The 9,905-nt window shown below is 41.1% G+C and overlaps 1 protein-coding gene across 8 annotated transcripts in view; it reads right to left on the bottom strand.

Moving 5' to 3' along the window:
- Positions 1-237: 237 nt before the first annotated feature.
- Positions 238-9,905, bottom strand: part of SH3KBP1 (SH3 domain containing kinase binding protein 1) — a 215,334-nt gene continuing 205,666 nt past the window's right edge. For all 8 annotated transcript variants that reach the window (XM_072330073.1, XM_072330081.1, XM_072330089.1 and 5 more), the window contains 5 exons: positions 7,901-8,010; positions 6,201-6,326; positions 3,466-3,737; positions 2,907-2,970; positions 238-621 (listed from right to left, as the gene is read on the bottom strand). In XM_072330073.1, coding sequence (XP_072186174.1) covers positions 580-621; positions 2,907-2,970; positions 3,466-3,737; positions 6,201-6,326; positions 7,901-8,010 — 614 coding nt within the window. In that variant the 3' untranslated portion in view covers positions 238-579. The remainder of the gene's footprint in view (positions 622-2,906; positions 2,971-3,465; positions 3,738-6,200; positions 6,327-7,900; positions 8,011-9,905) is intronic.

The following is a 9,905-nucleotide window of genomic DNA, read 5'->3' as shown; positions in this document are numbered from 1 at the left end:
AATACATTACTGTACACCACGGTAAGTTTCATTGTAGGGAGTTGGGGGACATGAAATTGCATATTTAACAACTTAAAACCGTAACAAGAAGTAGGCTGTTCTATCTCGAAGCAAAAATAATCCCTCCAGCCCCAACGTTAACATTCATTCCTGGCTATATGCAGTACAAACATTTTAAAATCTGTGACAAAAGACAATTAAAAAACAAAAATCAAAATCATAAAGCTTGTAAACAGATAATCTGAAATACACTTTATTTATGGAAAAATATCATCAAAATAGTACCACTATGGACTAAACTGCCTGAGTTTTCATTTCACCTATGATCTTGAAGTAGAGAGCCTTTAGCACAAGAAGATCCATCTCAGTCACAACCGGTGCCACGCAGCACCGCTTCACGTGGAAGATTTTTCCTCACTGTTGGTATTTTTGTTGTGCTATCAAAAACGGTTGTGCTAATCCTTCGATAAAGGGATGCTGAGGCAATTCTTAAATCATTTGGCACAAAGTTATTTTGGCTGGGGCATAAATTTGAGTCTCAGTCATGTAGAATAATGCAACATTCCATCTATCAAGTATTCACTTTGATTGAAGAGCTTTCTTGATATCATTAACTTCCATCTGAAAGAAAGAAAAAAAATGTATTTTTGTTGAAATGTGATGTTTTAACAAACTTAAGGTAGGGTTGGTGCAGTTTGAAAAGCATGTATTTCATTTTGTCCACAGGTGTCAGCACTGGCTTTATATCACCCTTATTTCCAGACTTCACAAATTGAGGCGACCTCCTCAGCTGTACAAGGTGACTGGTCACAGCTTCCTCCCTTCACAGCTAGATAAGCACAGTCATTGAACATGTCCCCAAACCTCTCACACTCTCTCAGTTCTCAATGATGATTGTCATAGCCAGGAAATAACTCACTGATCAAGAACTGTGCCCATGCACCAGCTGCTGTACTTACAGCACAACTTAGCTGCCACTGACTGCGAACACCCATAGCTGATCAGCAAAACCTATTGGCTCTCTCCTACAGGAATGGTTCTTGCTGTGAGGGTGGTGGCCCTTTGCACCCATGAAGTCTGTGCCCAGGTACCCTAAGGGCTCTGATGGACATACAGCAGTTTGATAAAGCAGGTGGCTGAAGTTTCCATCACCCCCGGTTGTACATCTGGCCTCTCTGACAGAGGTTGGAAACCCTAAGGCAGGGGTGTGGATACACTCTCAGTGTTCAACTGCACCAAGTAACCAAGTAAAGCTTTCTTTAATACACGTGCTGAAACCTGTGCTACTTCTGGCTCTGGAAGTGCCGTTCAAATAACACAACTTTTGTTTGATAAGCTGCTCTTTTTTTTTTTTTTCCCACAAAACAGAAACCATCGTTGCAGGTCTGTGAGTAAAGATTTTGAACCATCCTTAGAGATGGAACACAGACTTCTGAAACTCTGGCCTGTTACTGTACATCACTGACTGCTATTCAAATATTCATCGATTCTATTCAAATAGACACATCTGGAATGCACCAGGCCCAGCGCTGCCACTGTGTGAGAGAAGGGTCTGGCTCTGCTCTGTGCTGCCTCACCTTCAGCACCGGGTGCAAGTTTGGGTGCCACAATGTAAGGAAATAAAGCAATTAAGAGAGCATCCAAAGGAGGAAACGAAGATGCTGAAGGGCCTAGAGGACAAGACGTATGAGGAGCGGCTGAGGAGCAGCTGGGGCCCCTGTGTTTGCTCAGCACAGAGCAGAGGAGCTGAGGGGAGGCCTGATGGCGGCTGCAGCTCCTGACAGGGAGCGGAGGGGCAGCGCTGAGCTCTGCTGTGTGTGACAGCGACAGGGCCCGAGGGAACGGCATGGAGCTGTGCCAGGGGAGGGGCAGCTGGGGGGCAGGGAAAGGGGCTGCACCACAGGGCGGTGGGCATGGAACAGGTTGTACTTCAGTGATCCTTTTAGGTCCCTTTCACCTTGAGATACACTTTGATTCTGTTTCAGTTTGAGCTGAACACGAATTGTGTGCTACTAGAAGCCTAGGTGGCTGCCTGCATAAAGTCCTTTACACAGCCTCGGAGCACAGACATTGATGACTCCCTGTTCCGCCACTCTTTGTCATCTTCCCAAGTTCCTCTAAGCAGGAACAGCCCAGTGAAATTACAATTCGATTTTCTATTCCTAGTACAAAGATAAAGTACAGTTGACCTATACCACAGAAATATAAGACATAATCAATACTAAAGCTCTTACCAAGTACATTACTCTTCAAAATCTGGAAAAGCAGATTCAAAGCCATTCCATACCAAAGCTGCACCGTCTATGACCCTAACAGAGGTGCAGCTGTGTTACCCTTACACAGGAAGGGCAGAACACTGCTTGGAAACACCAAATCAATATGATAACTTAGGTACTATACAAACAATGATAGCAGTAACTGGCTCTTAATCCTAAAGCCATCTTTTATATTATTTAAGATGCTTTAGTGAAGGCAACCTGAATTCAGTCTATAAAACAGACATGAAAATCTTGCAATGTGAAATATAAAATGCAAAATATAAAGCTTTGGGAGAGGGTAAATCATTTAAAAATGCACTATTCCACTTGTAGCAAAATCAAACCCCTAAAATTGAGACCAAAGAAATATCATGCTTGGAATCCTGTATTGTGTTCTTTTGCTTGGTATTTGTCTACTTGGGCTGATGAATTTTTAGATAATTATTAGGTGTTTTTTTCAGTAAGAATCCAAAACTGCAATACATGTGATGCAGATTGGCAATGCTATGAAGGGAATAGGTATCTCCTTCCAGAAATGTTAATAGCTTTCGATTCTCTGAGACCTAAGCATCTTATCAGAGTTTTATGTCCTGTACCTGGGGCTAAATCAAACCTACCAATATTTCCACAGCACTATAAATAAAGTACCTGCAATCGTAGACGGATCTTCTTTTCTTCATCCAATTCAGACAGCAACTGTTTAATCTCTTTTCTGTTAAAAGAATGCAATAAAAAACGTGGAGTAAAAAAAAACTAGTAAAACACAAAGGATCTCCTCCTGGAGACATATTTTTCCTTCCTTCACTAGTTATTCCTTTTTTATCGCCAAAGAACTAATTCAAGTTAGTACACTCATGTATTACATACCATAGAGAAGTAACACTATCTATAAAAGGGCCGTTTCTTCTCCTGCAAGTTAATAATATGAGCACTACATTTCCTTCTAACAGCCCTGCTTCCACAGCTTTTGCCCTTAGCTAGCTGTACCAACATTTTATCAGTACCCGGCTGCCTTTATCTCAAACAAAATGTAGATGGGCTGGTAACATGAATTCTCCCCATCCTGTAATGTATTTAAGCCAGTTAAAAGCTTCTTGTGCCAACAATACAATGTAAGCTTCAACTTCATTTATAAACCTTAATGACTCCTAAGCAGGGATTTGCTGTCACCCTTCCTGCACAGGAAGGGGAACACTGCAGTACTTACTTTTGCTGGTCTTTCATCGCTTCAATGATAGTTCTTAGCTCCTTAACTTGCGTTCTCAGCTCCTCCAGGGCAGTCTGACCTTGGCTCAAGTGTTCAGTCTTTGGCTTTCCTTCTGCACCAAGTAGGGATGGGGAATTTGACCTGTGGCCTGTTGTTCCCATAGCAATTGAATGAAATCCAGGTGATGGTGAAGGGGATAGAGATGGTTGTACATTACCGCCACTAGCCAAAGCGCCTGGTTTTGGAGGCAATGAAGTTTTATTATCAAATACCTGTCAGAAAATAAAAATTAAAGTTAAAAATGGTGCCAGGAGAAAGCTTTATGAAAACCAGACCTATAACAGATACTAAGTATTTTGCTGCTCTGTAGTAACGTTGAAAGTCCATAGTCAAAGCATGACAGATGCAACAATTAGGTAAATTATCTTTGTAGTTATACATCAGAGGGCGCCTAGCTGGGACCTGTTATTTCACACAGCTTCAGTGGGAGTTTCCACAGTTGGCTAAAACTAACCAGTAAAAACCATTCCCAAGATCTCAGATCCAGCAGTATGATGAAACAAGGACAGATATCCACTGTTTCTCACAGAAGATTGTAGGGCTACACCTGCATTCACCGAGGTCTCCTGCAAAGCACAACAGTGAGGCCAGAAATCCAAACTGCACTTTCTGCAGATTCCATTCATGGTTTTCAGTTAAGCACTGAAGGATTCTTCCATTTCTGACACTGTCTTAACATTAAAAAAGAATGCATTAAATGCCGCTGTTAGTATTACAAACATATCCAACCATTCCACAGATTTGCTTGGTGGTATCATATGAAAAGAAACACAAAATCCGATGACTTCAGAATGAAAATATATGAATACAAAAGAGAACAGTGGTATCATTTTATTTTCTGTCTTCGAGTAACCAAAGCATCTGTGAATCCTCATAACTACCAATGGCTCTTTATTCGTACAGGAACTTCAGAGAAAACTGCAACATTCATATGGTTACCCTGAACATTTCTGGCTTAGCTCAAAAGGATCCCATGCTTCTTGAACTGCAATACAGTGCCCTACTCAGTAGACAAGGTATAGGAAACAGCTACCGTATAAGATCCATTACTTCATGCATACACAGAACACTGTATAAGTACAATTGTCACGCTGGCAAGTGAGTCTTAATTGTTCATCATATTATTACTTGGTAATGCTGATGTGTGCATTATATGATACCTACCAGACCTAAGTAAGTTATGATTTTTGGGCCAGAATAAGAGAAAGAACAGACAGCCCTTTAATTCTCTCATGGGAAAAGAGATACTGAAACTGAACAGCAAATAAGATACTGAGAACAAACAGTATGCAAACATATATACGGTAAGTGAAGACTTGAGGACTAGGGCAGTGGTATTACCTCAACAAAATAACTGAGAGAAAAAATAGCAGTCAGATGACAACTAAGAGAAAACATGGTGGGGAGGGAAGAGCAGGATCTGTACCACCAAGTCCTGTAGAAAACTGTTTTCTCTACTACATGAGAGTGACTGAGTGCAGAACCTGCTTCAGACAAACACTGCATAGAGGGAAGTCCTCTGTGAAACAAATAGTGCGATCAGATACAGGAAAATGGCATTACAAATCACAAGGGAGATGAACAATTCTGGTGGCTTGAATGCTTGACTCTTGTGATCTTAATTATGCTCCTTTAACGTTCTATGCATGTGTATGTGTGTCTGAGCGGTATGTACTTGCAACCAGATCCTTCATGGATAATAAGCCCTCTATCAACCGATGCAAGTTTCCTTTGAACTGAAAAGGGATGTTAGGCAGCAAGCGAGCAAGGCACAACTGCAGCCGTCCACACTAAGCATGTTATGCCACAACTTATCTGCCCATCTGGATCAAAACGTCAGGCGGACACTTTCTGATAGCAGTCTTAGTGTTTTAGAGGAACAGCATCTACACTGTTGTCATGCCAGCATATCATTGACAGAAGTTGGCCCAAGAATATTCATTAATTCAAGCATACCCAGAAGAGGGAGCTATATAGCAAAACATTATCCTCGTAACTTGATCACAGAAGTGCATGACTGCATCTTTCAAACACTTTTTGAAATACAAGTAATATTCAGAAATATAAATACTACAATGTAATATTTTTATTAGTCAAGGTATCCTTATATACTATAGCAGCAAACTCTAAAGCCTGATCAAAATATTCCTTCTGTAGTATCGGATAATTTCAGTTTTCTACCAAGACAGAGTAAGAATGGCACAAGACAATATGAAAAACACAGTTATACCAGTATAAAAAGTGACCGTACTTGCAAATTCTAATTCATGCACTGTTAGATTGGCTCGCAGAGTTGTATTTATTTGCTCTGCTCACAGACACGTCTCATGGAAACTCAATTTACAGCTGCAAAAAAAGCCCTTTGTTTCTAACGTTTATTTCCCCGGCTTCTCTGATTCTACGAAGCGCAATTACACTAGAAGGATTTTTTTCATACTATGTGTACATACTATGCACAGAGTTAAAATGGGGGCATTTTAACTCTGCAACTCACTTCAGGCTTTTCAAACAGTGAACAGCCTCACCATTTTTACATTTCTTTAAAGGACTGGTTACAAAAGCTGCTGCTGTGTTAATACTAAAAGAAGTAACATTGAAAGTAACTATTTGAATAATGCTTTCAAAAATTAAAATACCCAAGCAGAATGGATGAACAGGCAACCCAATTAGCTCACCTGTGATATTGTAACAGTTCTTGATTTCCTCGACACTTCAACAGCTTTGTGTGTAATGGAAACATGTTCTTCTTTCTCTTCTTCAGGACTTGGTGAGTCAAAGAAATCTGGGCTTGAAAGGGATGACTATATAGAGAGAAGAAAAAAAAGTGGATATTTTCAGTGTATAAGGATTTAACACAGGAATAAGAAGAGCATCTACGTGGTGTTGGTTTGGTGGTTTTTTTGGTCATAATTTCTGAAGTAACAACCTGAAAACCAACACTTTCCCTCCTTCCTTTTGTTTTTGTGTGTGTGTGTGTTTTGTTTTACTTCCAAAGCTAGATGAAATGAGAAATTCTTAGAGATCTGGATTTGTCATGAATTTCCACCTTTGCGTTGCATTATGCTATAAGACTAAAGCATCTTCCTGTCTAATTGGCTAGGATGCTCTGCATGCTGTGGGGCGTCAGCTCTGCCACTGCTTTGCCTATAGCGCAGGTCTTGCTTCGCCGCTCTGTGGAGGAGTCACACTACTGCCTATGCTCACTGATGGCACAGTATAGGTCTGCCATAGGCCTCTTTGCAGAGGTGCAAACAAGAAAGGTTTTCTCTGTCCCTTGGATTTGACCCATGGGGAAGAAAAGCCTCTGAACTTCTTTCAGGTTTCTGTGTTTGTGCTCATAAACAAATTTAAAAGATTTTTTGTTTGTTTTTTATTAGTTTCACAACACTCCTTTTCGCTTCCTCCCACTTCCTTTTTCTTCAGCCTCACAAATGTGGCTATCATCAGGAGTTGATCTCATCCTCGTATTCCAGAATGCAGAACGTGTGGAAAAAACAAGCCCTGATCCCCACAGAAAAAAAGACTGAAAAACTGAGCAGCAGATTCCAAAGCAAGGTTTCTGAGACCAACTGGTCTAAAGATACTAGAAATTTAAGTCACCCCTTGTATGGGAGATTGGTAATCACAGCCTGAACCTCTGATTAATCAGCTGAGGCAAATGTGGGGTCAGCTGTGGGAGCACAGGTGAGAGTGATGTAGCTGTGCTCCGGGAAGGGGTGGAGCTCGACTCCATCCCCTCTGAGACCTCATTTAAGGGCTGACTCCCACTGAGGCAGCATCTCTTGGAGATTGCTCACCAGTGAGGACTGCCCCAGCTTCTTCAGCCAAGGCACCACCACTGGTGAGTTTTCCTTTGCTTATTCCTTCTGTACATTTGCTACCATCTGTATATTAACAACCAATACACCCCTTCATTTACAAGTGTGAGCCTAAGGCAAAGAAATGCACAATGGTTTGAGGAGAGCCGCTGAAGACCAAACAACAGTGTGTTGTCCTCAAACTCTGCTAACTGGCCCCAAGGGAAAATCCTTCCTTTGGGAAATGCTTTTAAAATCCCTGGTATTTAGCACAAACTAGTTTATCTCATAGAATTTTTTTTATAGAGCATTTTTCTGGCCTCAGCCATGGCTGGCAAGGAATACCTGGCAGCACCCAAAGGAGGGGGCACAAATCTCACAAGGGAGGGAATGTTTTAAACATTAACGTTCAAAACATTGGCAGCCTTTAGACACAAATTTTGCCGCATCTCTCTGCCCTGCTGTACGTGTGAAGGACTGGCTGTGTAAATGGATTAAAAGCATCAGGGAACAGAAACACAGAGAAGAAAAAGTTCAGGAAAATGATCTTTTTAAAATAAAAGGAAAATTACACTTACAGATGTGAAAGACTGGGAGGGCGGTCGCCTGCCAGTAGCTTTTGGTCTGGTTGTAGTTGGATGATTAAGCTTCTCAGCAATTGGTACTACAGAGTCAAAACCTTCCAAGTCTTAAAAATAAAACAGAATTGATTTGATTTTCTGGCAACTATTCAGAAAAGGGGAAAAAAATTGCTTTTTTCTTTTAATTTCAGAGAAATCGGATCCCGTTTTCCCCATTGTATTACAGTGTTCTGAGCACATTTAGACACCATGATGTCACTAAAAGAACCTGGAAGTCAGAGGCAGCTGTAATCCAGTTTCTCTTGCTATGTACAATGGCCCTCCACCTTAAACACAACAAAGGAGAGGGGAAATGAGCAGAGGAGCCTTTGGTTTTGTTTTGCATATTGAGAGCTAAATGACAACACGGGTCCTGTGGTTATGAACAGTTTCAAAACTTCCATCTTGCTATTCAAAGGATTAGTAGTATTTTTCCAAACACCTGGAGATAGAAGACAGCACACACACACGTTGTCTCACGTGCTGTACAGCCTGCGCTGCATCGGCAGCAGCACACACAATTGCTTCTCTGATCAGAGAATGAGAGTTCTGGAGCTGGAAGGCCTCTGCAGGTTCCTAGATGCCTGCAGCTGGAGGCAGCAGAGCTTCCAGAAGCTGCAGATGAGGGGATTATCTCCAGCAGTCCAGAGGTTACGATAAGCAAAAACTGCAGGCTCCAGAAGAGGTACAATGCCCACGACTGTTTTGTGGTTAATGAAATGCACTGGGGAGCTGCTTGCTGGACCTCACAGGGAACAGAGGGCAGCGTGTTTACGTGAAAGAACGATGCAGAGGCTGAAGGAATACTGCAGCTCGTGATTATGTGCCTGAACCAAATGGCTTAACACCTTTCATCTATTTTTATGGCTTATATCATTTTCGGTCACCTCAATTTCAGAATGCCCCATTGCGTATGTGAAACAAAATGATTGAGAAAACATACAAGAGATCCTCTAGGCATGAAAAATCCAAATTCTGTAAAATTTCTTTCAGGCATGAATCAAATGCTACAATATTTATTACTCAGGGACCATTTTTTGTTGCATACCTGCAGGAAATATAGTTTGCAATTTAACAGTGCTCTTAATTTTCCAAAGTGCTGCAGAACAAAGAGTGTCTGAAGTTCAAGCATTACCGCTGTGTTACAAAGATGGTACAAAATTGCATAAGGGAAAAACAAACCCGTGTTTGTGCAATAAACAATGCACACCGAAGGACACTTAAATGAATTCAAGTACTTCAAGCTAGGAAACAAATGGGATCAGACGTTCTTGATTCAGCAATATTTTTCCATCCACGGGAGATTTATAAAAAGGTTAAAAAAATAAAGAGAGACCTCTTTCAATAGCCCTGAAATAGTTTGAGGTTATTCATCTCTAAACATTACTCTATTTTTGGAGCAACTCTTCCTATATATAACCAGTGACAACACTGTCCTCTGCCAAGTATTTCTCTCACTGCTTCATTGTTGCCTGTTGCAGCCCATGCCATGGGGTATCAACACAGTCAGTCAACAGCAATTTGGTAAGCCAAAGCTTTGAATGAATGCGAGCATCAGGTGAACCTACAATGCTTTGAAAGGAATAATAAGCTGACCCAAACAGATCACACAAGACCTACAAGGAAGCACACAAACCTCCAGGGTTACAGGAGGAGAAATGGAAGTAAAAAACTTATTCTCTGCAAGAAACATCAGCCCAAAACATAGGAGTTGATTTCCACAATAGCCAGCTTGAAGCTGATGTGTGAGACAGCCAAACAACTTGCTTAAGACCACACAGCCAATCAACAATGTATTTGTATGCATCGTCTTGAAATGTCACGCACAATTTCTCTCTAAGTTAGAGAGTTCTACTGTCTCTTCCTCTGTTCTTACATAAGATAGATATCTACCCTAAAATGGGAATCATCAATGAAAAAACTAGTGACGGTATTAACAAAAACGTGTTTCTTTGGCTTAAAT

Source organism: Excalfactoria chinensis, chromosome 1 (genome assembly GCF_039878825.1).
Source record: "Excalfactoria chinensis isolate bCotChi1 chromosome 1, bCotChi1.hap2, whole genome shotgun sequence".
Taxonomy (NCBI): Eukaryota; Metazoa; Chordata; class Aves; order Galliformes; family Phasianidae; genus Excalfactoria; species Excalfactoria chinensis.
The sequence above is the reverse complement of the archived record's forward strand: the minus strand, read 5'-3'. Positions and strand labels throughout refer to the sequence as shown.